The following is a 13,850-nucleotide window of genomic DNA, read 5'->3' on the forward strand; positions in this document are numbered from 1 at the left end:
TCTTTATCATAAATAGTAAATAGACTTCACATTTTATTAACATATTTTACTCATATTTATTATAAAATTAATTAATAAAAGTGAGATTGATATTCACTAACTTTTTAAAATTATTTTTCTTTACGTTTTTTAATATCCTTGCTTAAGTTTTCTTTAAATTTTTTTAAATTCTTGCTTAAATCAAAGTGGACAAGAACGGAAGATATACAATATACCATCGATGATTGGTAAAATAAAAGATGAATTAAATAGTCAGTAAATACCATATGCCTAACATATTTGTGGCATTTTGGTTATTGATGTGATCTCGACTTTCCGTATTGTGCCACAAAAGATTTGTCTAGATTTATTCTTATTCTAATTACTCGAAAACTAAAAAGATAATAAAACGTCATCATAGAATCATCTGTAATGACTCAACTAACTAGCAACACAAAGCTAATAAGCATAAATTTACTCAATGATATTAAACATAACACAAACAACCACAAAAGTGGAATTCATAAAAAAAAACTCAACCCAAAATGCGGAGAAAACTCACGAAGGAGGCTTTAAACTTGATACATGTATATATATAACATAGACAAAGTTAATAAAACATAAGATCCAAGCATTTGGGTATGGAAGTAGACAAGATTTGGATTAAGTGGGTCACTATTTGTAAGGATTAGAAATGTATCCTTTATTAATTGACTTTTATTTACACTCCACACATAGATATAAACCTAGTGTTAGTAACTAAAATTATTGATTTGATGGCGCATTAATCTCCCCATTGAAGATAAGGACAAAAACCTCACCACCTATCTATTAATATAACACTCCACCACAACTTCCCCAACTCACCATTCCTCTCTCTTTAAACATGGATCGACGAAATGGTCATTAATTAATTCATCGATTTTGTTAATTAGACTAAATTCTTAGATTTATCGAAAAGGCTAGTGATGAAGTTTTTGCTCGAATTGGTGGCTTGTTGCGGATCATCATCGGAGGAGGAAAGGCGGCCGCCGGAGGATGCGCGGTTGTTAGTGGCGCAGCGACGGAAGCATGATAGGGGCGGCCGTGAGTGGCGGCCTTCGTTGTCGTCGATATCGGAGGACGTGCTAACGGCGAGGAGGATTAATAGCAGTAATGTCCAACAGCCGGCGAAGGGTTGGCAATGGCACCGCAGCATCAAGAGAAAGGTCGCCTCCGCTTCCCAAAGAGATCGCCGCCGTTCCCCCGCTCACGACGATTTCCGGTAATAATGGATTATGTGATGTGGCATTTCCTGAAATATTAAAACATTTTCCCAAATGCACAGAGCTATCATACAAAGGTTTAAATTACTACTACTATTTTTCAGCTAAATTCTTAGATTTATCGAAAAAGCTAGTCTAGGTTGTAAATTTCTGGTGTGATTGTTCACGTAGGTCGTATTTTGCTGCAAAATTTTGAAATCGGGTCCGACTACCCTCGGCCAAAGTTTATGGTTTTTTTAACCATTTTTTTAATTCATGGACAATAATATATTTTTTTAAAAAGTTAAATGGTTTTAGAGATTAGTATGTTTTAATATATAGGTCATTAATGTATATCCCAATGTATAAGTTTTTAAGAAAAAAAGATCTAGTTGTGAATAGAGAAACAAATATTGGAAGTTTATTAGAGTGTTTATACTCTTTGAATTTATCATCAAGTGAAAAAAAATCTTTATGTATTATTCGGTTATGTATATAAATTGAGCTCAACATTTTTCTCAAGTCAAAATACGAAAAAAAAAATACAAAAACGTTCAATTGTTTACATCATAAAAATTCGATCAAGTTTAGTAACAGATGGTTCAATTCATTATTAATAGCATTGGATAAAGTTAAAAAATGCACCATTTTATTTACATTTATCAATACAGTATACTCCATTAACATTCGGAGTTATATTTGGTGATGCAGGAGGGCCCACATGTCAACCGTAATGCCAACTTTTTCACCTGCGCCCTTCATGTTTTGAAGCAGTCATTTAACACCAACCAAATCTACTCTACTTTGCATTTGTATACTCTGATGTGCCTCGTAGAATATAATCTATGTCTACCACTTACTTGTTTCAATCTCTGTAAATATGAGTACCATAAAACTTTCTACTCCATTTCTTTGTCAATATGTTTTCAATATGTTTTTTCTGGCGTTGATTTTGGGTTTAGCTATTGAAGTTTTATATACTGGTATTTATTTTGTTTCATAATAGAGGTCACATTTAGTATGAACACGAATTTAAAAGAATAGTGGGTTGGAAAAGTTAATGAAATATGGGTCCATATTTCATATAGGAAAAGTTAATGGAATGTGTGACCTACTTATTATTTATGGTAAAAGTAAAATGTGACTCTTATTGTAAGACTAACCGAAATGGTAAAATGTGACTTTTATTGTGGGACGGAGGGATGAGAATATTAGTACAGACTTTCTTATCAAATACCATGCCAAAAATAATAGCACTTCATCCGTCCTCCAGTAATTGTCTACTTTGATTTCGGAATGGGTTTTAAGAAATGTAAAGGAAAGTTGGTTAAAAAAGTTATTGGAAAATGAATCTCACTTTTATATTATACTCCCTCTGTCCCCCATTAGGAGTCACACTTTGACCGGACACGGATTTTAAGAAATGTAAGGAAAAGTTGGTTTGAAAAAGTTAGTGGAATGTGGGACCCATTTTTTTATATTGATTTTATAATAAAATGTGAGTAAATTGAGTTAGTGGAATGTGAGACCTACTTACCATTTATGGTAAAAATTGAAGTGTGACTCTTAATTGGGGACAGATCGAAATGGAAAAGTGTGACTCTTAATAGGGGACGGAGGGAGTAATGAAATGTGAGTAGAATAAGTTAGTTAAATATAAGATTTATTTATTATTTATGGTAAAAAGTGAAAATAGATTTATTATCTATGATAAAAAGTGAAAATGAACTATTAATGAGAAAGTATTATTTTAGATATTCCTTTCACACATAACTATCACAATCCATATTCGTAATAAATATTCCGTTCATACTTGTAATAAAACTATTCAGCATTAGATATGAGGTGAGGATTGAGGCAATTAATGAAAAAGAAAAGCCAAACAGAGGAAAAGCGTTTGATTTTTCTTCGAGTGTGATTGGGCTTATTATTGGATTATGGGCTGAAGAGGTTTGGGTTATCAGTTCATGATATTCCCATTGAGATGTGCATGCATCTATATCTATTATTCTATTTTAACATTTTGGATTTAACTAACTCTGGAAAATATTATAACTAGATAAATTCTTGTCTAAATTAAAACTGAATGACTTCAGGTTCATTAAACGTCATGCTTATGATTTATTAGTTGTATCGCCAAGTCTGATCTTTTCAGTTTCTTATGGTGGTCGATTGGGTCTGAGTTTGTTAATAATATCTGTAAGCAATCGGAATTGAAACAAAGATTGCACACTTGAGTGAACAAAAAAGAAAACAATTTCTATATTGTGATTAGAGCTTCGATCGATCGAGAGAGAAGAAAAGAGACCTTATTAACGGTTTCTCGACAAATAAAAGATCTTTTTTTTAAGAATTAATTCGCTTATTTTTAAACATCCAAAAAAGAGAACATGGGAAAGAGGAATACTTATTTAATTATTCGAAAAGTCACCAGCGATTTTGAGTAGTGTATAAAAGAGGAATACTAAAATAATGGGATAGATGATCTGTTTAGCAGCATTTGTACATTTTATAAATTAAAACCCCAAACACATTTATTTGATTTGTAGTCAAGTTGGGTGTTTTTTTTTTATTAAAATCAAAAGTACTGTAAAGATTCTTGATTGTTAATCAACAAGTGGGGAAATCACGAGTCCAAGCCATAGGATCCGATGCAGATCCGACATAGTCAAATTAAGTACTAATTGTACTTATTTAAGTTTAATTAATATTGATAATAACATCAATATTACACTGACAATTATTAGGGCCTTTGAGTATTTTAGTTATGATCCGTGCCAACTATCATGACACCGGGTGCGCTAAACTTTTAGCCGTGCATTAAACATGATCCCTCATTCTAATCGTTTAATAATTCTGCTACATTCAAAAACAAGAAACAATTTCGTTTTTGGATTGTTACACTGAAAATAAAATGTTTATAAAATCTCTTTTTCGAATTCACAATTTTCGAAATATTCTAACAATTTGCACTTGGAGCATATAGGTTATTAAGAACAAACTTACTAAAACACTTTCTTGCTTGTTTCAGTTTTTTTCCTTTGTCAATTGATTTCGGTGGCATTTTTAATCTTTCACTATCTTGTTTTGAAGAATAGTTCAATTGCCGTTCATAATCTGGTCGGTAACGTAATCTCCCTTAAAAAACAATAAAAATGGAGATAACGTAATCTTTCTCAAGAGATTCTTAATTGATTAACTTACATAATTATCATTTAATTCCTCACAGTTACATCATCATCAAGTTTTTCAACGCCATGACCAGCGGCCCATTCGTAAAATAAAGTGCCTTTAACAAGTTAACAACAAACGTTGACCCAACATAATTGTATAAACATAATTGGGTTATTTTTTCCTTTCACAATTTTAAAAAAAATGAGATTTATCAATTTTAATTGAATTTTTAGTTTACTTAATCACGATCCGCATTAAGTAAAGAAGAGATCGTGATTAATATTTTCATACTACAAATTAAAAAGACTCATCGATCTCAACATTACATAGAAATAAAAAAATATTCGCATTTTTTAGCTTTTCTGGATATTATATTTAATAAAAATTGAAACAGGCTAAGGAAAAAATAACACAATATTAAAAAGATAAGAAAAATACTTAGTCATTAGTATATGGAGTATTTTATAATAATTCCACTATCAATAAGAACTATACTTTATATTTATTTTATATTTAACAAAATCAAAAACAAGTTATGGAAAAATAACATGCTAGGGCAAAGAAGAAATTAGAATTTAAACTATATTGTAACTGAAAATATATTTAAAAAAGCGTATAGTACAGTATTAAGTTATAAAATTATTTTATAATTAAACATATTATTTACATTTCGTAGCATCTTAACTTATACTACTGTGGTAATTAATTCATGATTAAATTAAAAATTTTATTCTTAAATTAATAGTTTTAAACATATCCAACGGATACATGAATAAAATTATACCATTAAAAATAAAAATGATTAAAACACATTCTAATTCTAAAATAAGGGTATTATACTGTATTATGATGGAAATTAAACCATATCTTATTGCAAAATCCAAAATTGTCATTTGTAGATAACACGAAGGTTATTTTCAATTCGTTTTCAATTCCTTTGAGGAAATCAAGATTTTTATAATACGGATAATTAAATTGACCTCGATATTATCTAAAAATAACACCCTGTTATTTGAATATGACTTTCATATTTTACTTGTGCATTAACAGTTGAGTTTTTAATTTATTTTTTTTACTTTTAACTTATTTAGGATTCAATAAATTCCAATGAGATTAGTGAGTTATGAGCCCAATAATCAATATCATAATATTAGAGGATGCATTGGGTGCGCATATTTTTAAATGATGTAGACTGGAAATCATAATTACGCCAGAAATAGCATCAATTGCTCTTTACTCTTTTAAATTTCAATAATCGTCTTATAAAATTAAAGTAACGCGTTCATTTATTTCTTCGCTCACACACGCATATCCATTCGTATATTCCTTTCAATCCCTATTAATTGGAATTTAAAAAATAGTTCAAATTTATTATAAAAAAAATGTATGAATCATACTTTTATATAATATTACTAATTTTGTAATAATGGTAAATGGAATGGAGTAGCAGAGTAGAAAACTTACTTATTAAAATTATAAAAATAAAATGAAAAAATTAAATACAATTGGACAAAAATAGAAACATGAGACGTTTAATTGAACGCAATATACCCCTTCCATTTTATAGAAATAGACAATATTTTTTTTTCGTTCTGTCTCGTAAAAATAGTACATATCCATTTATGATACTACTAACATTCTCTTTCACTTTTTTATTTATGGGTCTCATTGTGTCCATTGCACAATTTCTAACAACTTTTTTTCTAACAACATTTTTTTCTTTTCTCACTTACCAGTTATTATAAATGAAAACTTGTGTGAATGTATATAGGGGAGCACTAGGGCGCATCCTTAATTAGAGTGCTAACATACATCCAACCACGTGCTGCCATGTGGCACGAAAAATGCAATATTGTATATATAAAAATGCAATACACATTTGTGAAGTTGTTCATGCATTTCCGCAGATTGCATTTTAGTTATAGGAAAATTGCATTTTTAATTGTTAAGTTTTGCATTTTCACAAAATTGCATTTTATATTGTTAAGTTTTGCATTTTCACATATATAAATGCAATCCGTATAGATATAAAATGCAAATTAAACCGTCAATATCGAAAATGCAAAACTCAACAATAAAACATGCAATCTTCATATAACAAAAATGCAATCTGTCGAAATTCATATTGCATTTTTCTGTATATAATATTGCATTTTTCATGCCACGTGGCAGCACGTGATTGGATGTACGTTAGCACTTTAAAATTAGTTAGCATATTAGTACATCCATGTATATATAATCCCAGAAGCAGCTGCAACCCTAACAAAATCCCTCCCCAAGTTGAAAATATCTAAAAAAATGGACCTATTGGAGAAGGCAAAGAAGTACGTCGCCGACAAGATCACGAACGTGGCGGTGCCGGAGGCAACAATCGCGGACGTGGATCTAAAAGGGTTCGGCCTGGACGGCATCACTCTCCTCTCGAAGGTGTCCGTCTCCAACCCGTACGGCGTCCCCATCCCGATCGGCGAGATCGCCTACACCGTGAAGAGCAAGGAGCGTGTGATCGCCTCCGGCACCATCCCCGACCCGGGCTCCCTCAAGGCCAGCGCCTCCACTCAGCTCGACGTCACCGTCAAGGTCCCGCACAGCGCCGCCATTAGCCTGATCCGCGACATCAGCGGCGATTGGGACATTGACTACTGCTTGGAGCTGGGGCTCATCATCGACCTCCCTGTCGTCGGCAATTTCACGATTCCGATGTCGTATAATGGTGAGATGAAGCTGCCTACCGTCTCGGACTTGTTCTTTGGGTCGTCGGGTGAGACTGGTGACAAAGTTGAAGTCAAGTAATCGACATTGTTTTCTTTGTTTTATGTGATGATACTTTTCCTTCCTATCGAACTTTATTGTTGTGCTTATTTGCCGACTTTGTTAGGAGGTTTGATTCTGTCTTACGTTTTTAATTCACCTATTTGCGTTTTCAATCAAATGTTTTTAGGCCAATTTATGTACTCTTTTTCTTCATTTGGCAACACGGCAATAACGTTACAATATATCCTAATAAAAGATAATGAAAGTTCTTATACTACTATATATGTTTGGTAAGATCGTGACAATATATGCCAATAAAAGAAAAATAAAAGAAAATGGTCGAATACTAAATTTGATTTCAATCATACCACGGAGGAATATTCGATCAAAGCATTAAACAAGATTGCACCGAGCTGAAAAATCTGCACTCATCTTCTTTCACGCCACTATCAATGATAGGGACTCAGACCCTATCAGCAGCTTGAGTCCATCTAACTAAGCGCATCCTATCAGCTTGTTGACAACAACCTCGACCGAGCCCAGGCCAACAAGTGACAGCAGCCCAATGATCACACCATGCCAAATCACAAGAAATCTCTCGTCTAAATTCAAGGATTTTGTGTATCGATTAAAATCACAAATCCATATCTCGTATTTTCTTGTTAGTTTTATGTTATTGAGTCTCCTGACACTTCAACCAAGGTTTATCTTCTCTTCTATTTGTCCGTTCAATCCGTGGTGCTCAGGCTCGATAGGTCAAGAACTTATCACTCAATCACTCAGTTTCAATTCTGGATTGATGAAAACAGCAACGTGACTCCCCCTCTTTTCATTTTGTCACCGCTTAATTTGTGCATAAAAATCCCAAAATGTGCTATCAATTTCTTATCAAACATAAACTAATTGGAGTTAAAGCAAAAAAGAAATATGCTCATTTACTTTGGGCCAACTTGAGTTGTGCTCTCACATAATGGGACCAGCCGTTGTAAGAAGATAAAGAAGAGGAAGGTTCTATTGGTGAAGTGAAGGAGATCATCGCATCAATTCATGTTGCTCGGGTGACATCTAAGATGTTGAGAATTGTTGGAACAAGAGAGGAGGTGCTTATACCGGTTTGAAGATAATTATCTATGGGAATCTGTTTGTTGGTGATGTTACGGGTACTGTTCATAGTTCGACATCACTTGACGCCGATGCCCGATTGGACCCTCCGCGCCATGACACGCCATTCCCCCGGTTCCGTGCATCGTCTTCTTGGTTTAAAGTTTCTAGAGTAGTATGGGAATTTTAGATGACCAAATATATGGAGCTCGGGCATTTGAAACATAAGTGCAGTCTGTTTTCTTCTAAGAGCATCCACGGTGGATGTCCAATCTCACGCCCGATCGCCCAAAATCGAGCTTCCACTGCAAGCGCCCGAGCCTTAGCTGCGCGACTGAAAAATTGGTCGTCCTGATCTCACACCCGATCCATCAGGCGCCTGATCGGGCGCCCATTGCGACGCAGCGCCCGAGTCCGATCTCGAAAAAAAATTATATAAAATTCAATTTTTAATTCTAAAAATCAATTTTTAAATTAAAAAATTATTTTTTAACTTGAAATAAAAAACTATAATTTCACAATGATCCATACTAAAAGACAGATCCGTGAATTAGTGAAAGAATATATTTTGTAAAATATAATCCTTCACACTAAATGAACAAGTTTTGCATTGCTTGAGTAAACATTTTATAGATAGGTTTTTAACTCCAACTTTCATTGTGACTTCGATGTGGGATAAATGGCAATTTTATAGATAGGTTTTCAACTGTAAGTTTCTTTGTGATTTCGATGTGGGACAATTAGTTTTACACTTACAAGAGAGTTTTTTGTTGCTTTATGTAAAAATTTGTTTGATTTCAATACACAATCAATGTTTAGCCTAGGTAAATGTATCTTCGAAAATTATAGAGGTTGTGTGTTCAAGCCCCAAACTCAACTTTTTTATTTATTTATTTATTTTGATATTTATTATACTTTTCTCATTTTATTCGATTAATGTAAGTGTTTTATTTAAATTTATTGTGTTCTATAATAGTGTATTTATATTTTGCTATTTTTTGTTTGATTAAAATTAAATATAAAATTTATAAATTCTTTTTTTATAATTAGTAATGCATGCTTTTCATTTAATTTAGTATTTAATTTTTCTATTTACAATATGTGAAAATATAAAAAAATAATAACATTAATAATTAAATGAAAAATGGATAACTGATAGGGCTCACACTAGGGCGCAACCATCGCAGAAAGAAGGGGCATGCTGATGTGGTAACCACTAGGCCGCCCACTAGGGCGCTTACTATGACATCTATTGTGGATTCTCTAAGAAGAGCAGTGGGAGTGACATGCCTTACCTCAATGTTGATTTCTCTCTAAAGGTTTTTGATCCAAGAGGGGATAACTCAAAGCTTATGTTATCATTAACTCTCTTGACTGCTTCGTGGTTCCCATCTTGAGGACAAGGTGGCTTTCAACCATCGGGGAGTTGATACGCTCATGATTCCATATCTCTTTCATATCTTGCATTACTCCCTCCGTCCCACAAAAAATGTCACATTTTTCTTTTTAGTTTGTCCCACAAAAGATGTCACATTTCCCCTTTTGGAAAAAGTTCTCTCTCACATGAATATAAAAATTATATTTTCTCTCTCATTTTAACACACAAAATAAAACCTCCTAAAATCTCGTGCCATCCCACAAGGGTGACATCTTTTGTGGGACGGAGGGAGTATTATTTAGTTGCATTATTTAGTTAGATAATTTAAAGATTGCATATTTTTTTCATATCTTGGTTGTCTTGCTCATTAAGTTAGTATTAGTACTCCCTCCGTCCCGGATAATGTGTCCCATTTTTCCATTTCGGTTCGTCCCACATAATTCGTCCCATTTCACTTTTTACTATTTTTGATAGTGGACCTCATATTCCACTAACTCATTGCTACTCACATTTTATTATAAAACTAATATATAAAAATAGGACTCACATTCCACTAACTTTTTCAACTAACTTTTCATTACATTTCTTAAAACTCGTGTCCGGTCAAAATGGGACGAATTATTCGGGACGGAGGGTATTATAAATAGGGCTATTGTTATTCTCTTCAATCAACCAATGAAATAATTTATTTTCCTATTTATCGTATTTACTTTTTCCATTTAGAATCTCACAAATTACCAATTTTCGACAGAGCACAGTTTATCTACGACTTTCTCTATCTTCTCCAGCCTGATAAGGATCATATACTTTATCATTTAGGCTAAAGAACAAGGAAGATAATCCAATAGCCACTTTCACTCAAACAATAATCTAATGGCTCCACAAAACTAGCAACACAAGAACTAGTAAAGTATACATTAATATTTAATCTAAACCCGACAATAGATTGAAATGCAACCATAATGATTCAACGTTGCCTTGAAAAGAACTCTAGCAAGAGTATTTGTACTAGTGTGACGAGAGTTAAAAAAAACAGCTAAATCAAGTGTCTTTTCGTATTCCCGGACAGGGCTGGTGAGTCGCTGAGTTCGGCGAAGAACGAAGCTGGCGAGTCACCAGTGAGGTGCCCCCAAAATGCCAGTCCGCACCTCCCGACGCATGCGGCCCTTTGGGGCGAGTCATTCGCAACAGAGAGCCGCGTTTGACTCAACCCAACAGGGCGGGATTGAGCTTTGACCGGGCTGCCGTTCCGTATGCTCTGAGGAGGCACTGAACGAAAAGGGGAAGTGTGGAAACTTAAATTAATAGAGATTTTCATTTGTGTTTGAAGAGTTGACATGTAACATACCGGGTGTTGGTTAAATGACCCCTGAAGCTCGAAGATACATTTTGACGTTGCATTCTCGTTTATCAAAAGAGGAGTTCCATGTAGTCAAGAGGAAAAGTGCAGTGGAAGAAAAAAATGATTTGTTGGATTATTTAAGATCATTGGACTCGACATTGTTATTAGCTCTATACTTGCCTAACATTGTCATATAGCTATGTAACAACATCTTATTACTATCCCATACAAGCTAAACTAAAACAACTCGACATGAAGAAAAAACTAATGCCAAGCAGAAGCAGAGATCAAATTCCTATTCTTCCACGCCAACAGCATAGCTCCATCTCTCTCTACCAAACTATAATGCTCCGAGTAGCCTCTCAGCAGCCCTCTGATCACCGAATTCACATAAGGGCTCAGCTCACACTGCTCGAAACCCGCCATCCTAAACCTCGACCGCCACTTCCCAAACAGCTCGTGTCGCTCGACTCTCTCCTTCCCCTCGCACGCTATCACATTCACTATGTCTCTCGCCAAGCAATGCTGCTCCACATCGATCCGATCCATGCTCTCCCTTTCCGTGGCGATGTCCAGCGACTCGAACATTGCCAGGTAGTAGTCGAGGGTCTCCACGAACCTCGGGAGGAACGCCGCCGTGTTGGTGTTCGACTCCTGCTCGACAAGTGTCACCACCGTCGGGGACAGCGACTTCACCATCCGGAGAAGCCTGTCCCTCGGGTTGGAGACGTCCACGCTCTCGTCCGGAGTGTGGTGGAGCTGGAGCGGGAAGTTCACCGCCAGCGCCTCGCCTGGCCTAACGTCGAGCAACTCCCTTGTCACGTCCGAGGCAAGGACCGGGACAGGGTGGAACTCGACCGGGATGTTGAATATTTTGGAAATCTGGACGAATGTCTCCCCGACCGCGGCCAAGCCAGTGCCACGGGCGAGTCTCGAAAGGGGATCATCTACCCCAGTGATGCGCACGGCTGGAGGGCCGGTAGGGCGCTCTGCGAGCGCCTGCAACAGAGTGATCCACTGTGTGCCCTGCGCTATCTGGAAATCGACGATGTGGATGCGATCAGAGTTCTTGCAGGCTTCCGCGATGGCGCCGTTCGCAGCCATGTAGCTGAACTTGAGATAGGGGCAGACTTGATACATGGTGCGCATGTAGGTAAGGAAAGCGTTGCTATCGGGTTCATGGCATTTGAAGGCTCTGTAAATGCCGGCGCCCTTCCTGGCGAGAAGGCCTTGAAGCATGTAGGCCCCGAGGCGCTCTATTGGCGCCCCGGTTATAGACACGCCATGACTAGCACGCTCCACGAGCTTCTCGAATTGGTCCACCTTGTTGTCGGAGAGGGCTTGGGCGCACGCGATCAGCAGCTGTTTGAGGTCGTTGCTCGAGCCCTGAGGCTGGAAATGGGATGTGATGTCTTCCGCGTCGTCGTCGTCGTCGACCGCCATTAGAGCACGCTCCAGCTCCTGCAGAGCGCGCCGTATGTGGTGCTGATTGATTTCTCCATCAACACTATCCTGAAAGCAAAAGGGAGTAACTTCTTGATATTGAGTATCATGATAGTGATTGTAGGATATGGAATATGGATTGTAGGATAAGCCATAGCACTCAGATTCCATATCAATGCTGCACAAACACAAACACAAACACATATCTCCTATTAGTAAAATCTTAACTTTATGAGATAAATAGTGCTGGCAAATTAAACAAAAATAAACACAGTAGTACTAATACTATATCAAAATATCAAATGGACCACTTAGGATGAAACCAAATGGATTTACGCCATGGTATTAAAGCGATTAGTTGATCGTGGGCTAAATTTAACTAATTCACCAGTATATATAGACTGAAATTGAAAATTTGACTGATCCAACAATATATCTAGGCTTTAAATTGCTGGCCTATCAGAAATAAGTCTAATCCCTCCCTGATTCACCTTGAAATGGATTAGTCATTTTATCACTGATTGATTCTATGATATAACCCAATGAATTTCTAACACAAAATTGAGGTGTAACATGAGTAGTTAACAAGCAAAAATAAATCTCCCCAATATTTAGAAACTCAAAAAAATCATACTTAGTAAAGATGAAAACAACTTCTACCCCTTCATAATCATAACCCCAAAGGTTTTGCCCCATGAAATCTCTCTTGAAAACTCAATTGAAATAAGGGATTGTTTTGGGAAGCAGAGAAGAAACGAATAAAGAGAAGAAGGGGGCCCAATATTTTTGTTTCTTAATTCCATGAAATTTCGAGAAATTCGGAATACTTAATTGACAGGAAAAACAAAACAATTAGGAAATCGGAATCACGCCAATAAACGAAGAAATGAAGGGAAATGAAGTACCTGTATAATGTAATCGTATGAATTCTGGTTGTGAACAGAGTATTGGATATTAATCAAAGTGAATAACAACAAATCATATAAATATTTGAAAACTATTCGAATTGGGTGTTACAGAAGAACACTCTCTAATGGTGTATATATATATAGAGAGAGAGAGAGGGAGACTGAAGGCGTGTGTGAGCGTGTAGAAGTGCCACGTAGATGGATATTAATTAGAATAGTAGTGTTTGACGTCAGCTCCGAGCTCATACCACAACATACCGTTTTTTCCATCTCCAGTAAACTAGTCCAATCAAGAAGGGCCAGTTTATCATTTTAGTACGATCAAGAGTGTCCATAGTGGTGCTCCTCTTGGATATGCCTAAATCACTATTTTTTGAGCATGTTCAATAAACTTGGTTCTGTTTATAAAAATTTAGTCACCATAATAGTGGCTCTCCGATTCACCAATTAAAATTATTTTCTTACATTTTTTATTATATTTTAATTTAGCTAGAATAATAATTATTGGACAATAATATTAAAAAATC

At 35.6% G+C, this 13,850-nt stretch overlaps 3 protein-coding genes across 4 annotated transcripts; 2 read left to right on the forward strand and 1 right to left on the reverse strand.

Annotated features, from left to right (window-relative positions):
* Positions 1–828: 828 nt before the first annotated feature.
* Positions 829–2,171, forward strand: LOC125215776. The gene is made up of 2 exons (XM_048117317.1): positions 829–1,243; positions 1,935–2,171. Exons 1-2 carry the CDS (start codon positions 948–950, stop codon positions 1,990–1,992), a joined length of 354 nt encoding a protein of 117 aa, XP_047973274.1. The 5' UTR covers positions 829–947; the 3' UTR covers positions 1,993–2,171.
* Positions 2,172–6,667: 4,496 nt separating this feature from the next.
* Positions 6,668–7,364, forward strand: LOC125215976 (desiccation protectant protein Lea14 homolog). The gene has a single exon (XM_048117569.1). The coding sequence runs from the start codon at positions 6,696–6,698 to the stop codon at positions 7,188–7,190; it is 495 nt and encodes a 164-aa protein (XP_047973526.1). The 5' UTR covers positions 6,668–6,695; the 3' UTR covers positions 7,191–7,364.
* Positions 7,365–11,080: 3,716 nt separating this feature from the next.
* LOC125214440 (chitin-inducible gibberellin-responsive protein 1-like) lies at positions 11,081–13,469 on the reverse strand. 2 transcript variants are annotated; one of them, XM_048115461.1, is made up of 2 exons: positions 13,321–13,469; positions 11,081–12,593 (listed from the first exon to the last, which is right to left on the reverse strand). In XM_048115461.1, exon 2 carries the CDS (start codon positions 12,584–12,586, stop codon positions 11,237–11,239), a length of 1,350 nt encoding a protein of 449 aa, XP_047971418.1. In that variant the 5' UTR covers positions 12,587–12,593; positions 13,321–13,469; the 3' UTR covers positions 11,081–11,236. The 2 variants fall into 2 exon arrangements, with proteins under 2 accessions (XP_047971418.1, XP_047971419.1); XM_048115462.1 differs by having other exon boundaries at positions 11,081–12,484; positions 13,321–13,454.
* Positions 13,470–13,850: the final 381 nt, after the last annotated feature.

The sequence above is a fragment of the Salvia hispanica genome, chromosome 3 (genome assembly GCF_023119035.1).
Source record: "Salvia hispanica cultivar TCC Black 2014 chromosome 3, UniMelb_Shisp_WGS_1.0, whole genome shotgun sequence".
NCBI classification, from domain to species: Eukaryota; Viridiplantae; Streptophyta; class Magnoliopsida; order Lamiales; family Lamiaceae; genus Salvia; species Salvia hispanica.

Bases quoted from the DNA above. Each gene is read 5' to 3' on its own strand.
- LOC125215776 (XM_048117317.1), top strand. From the start codon at position 948: ATGAAGTTTTTGCTCGAATTGGTGGCTTGTTGCGGATCATCATCGGAG. The intron at 1,244-1,934 runs GTAATAATGGAT...TTGGTGATGCAG, and splicing joins CCCGCTCACGACGATTTCCG to GAGGGCCCACATGTCAACCG.
- LOC125215976 (XM_048117569.1), top strand. From the start codon at position 6,696: ATGGACCTATTGGAGAAGGCAAAGAAGTACGTCGCCGACAAGATCACG.
- LOC125214440 (XM_048115461.1), bottom strand. From the start codon at position 12,586: ATGGAATCTGAGTGCTATGGCTTATCCTACAATCCATATTCCATATCC.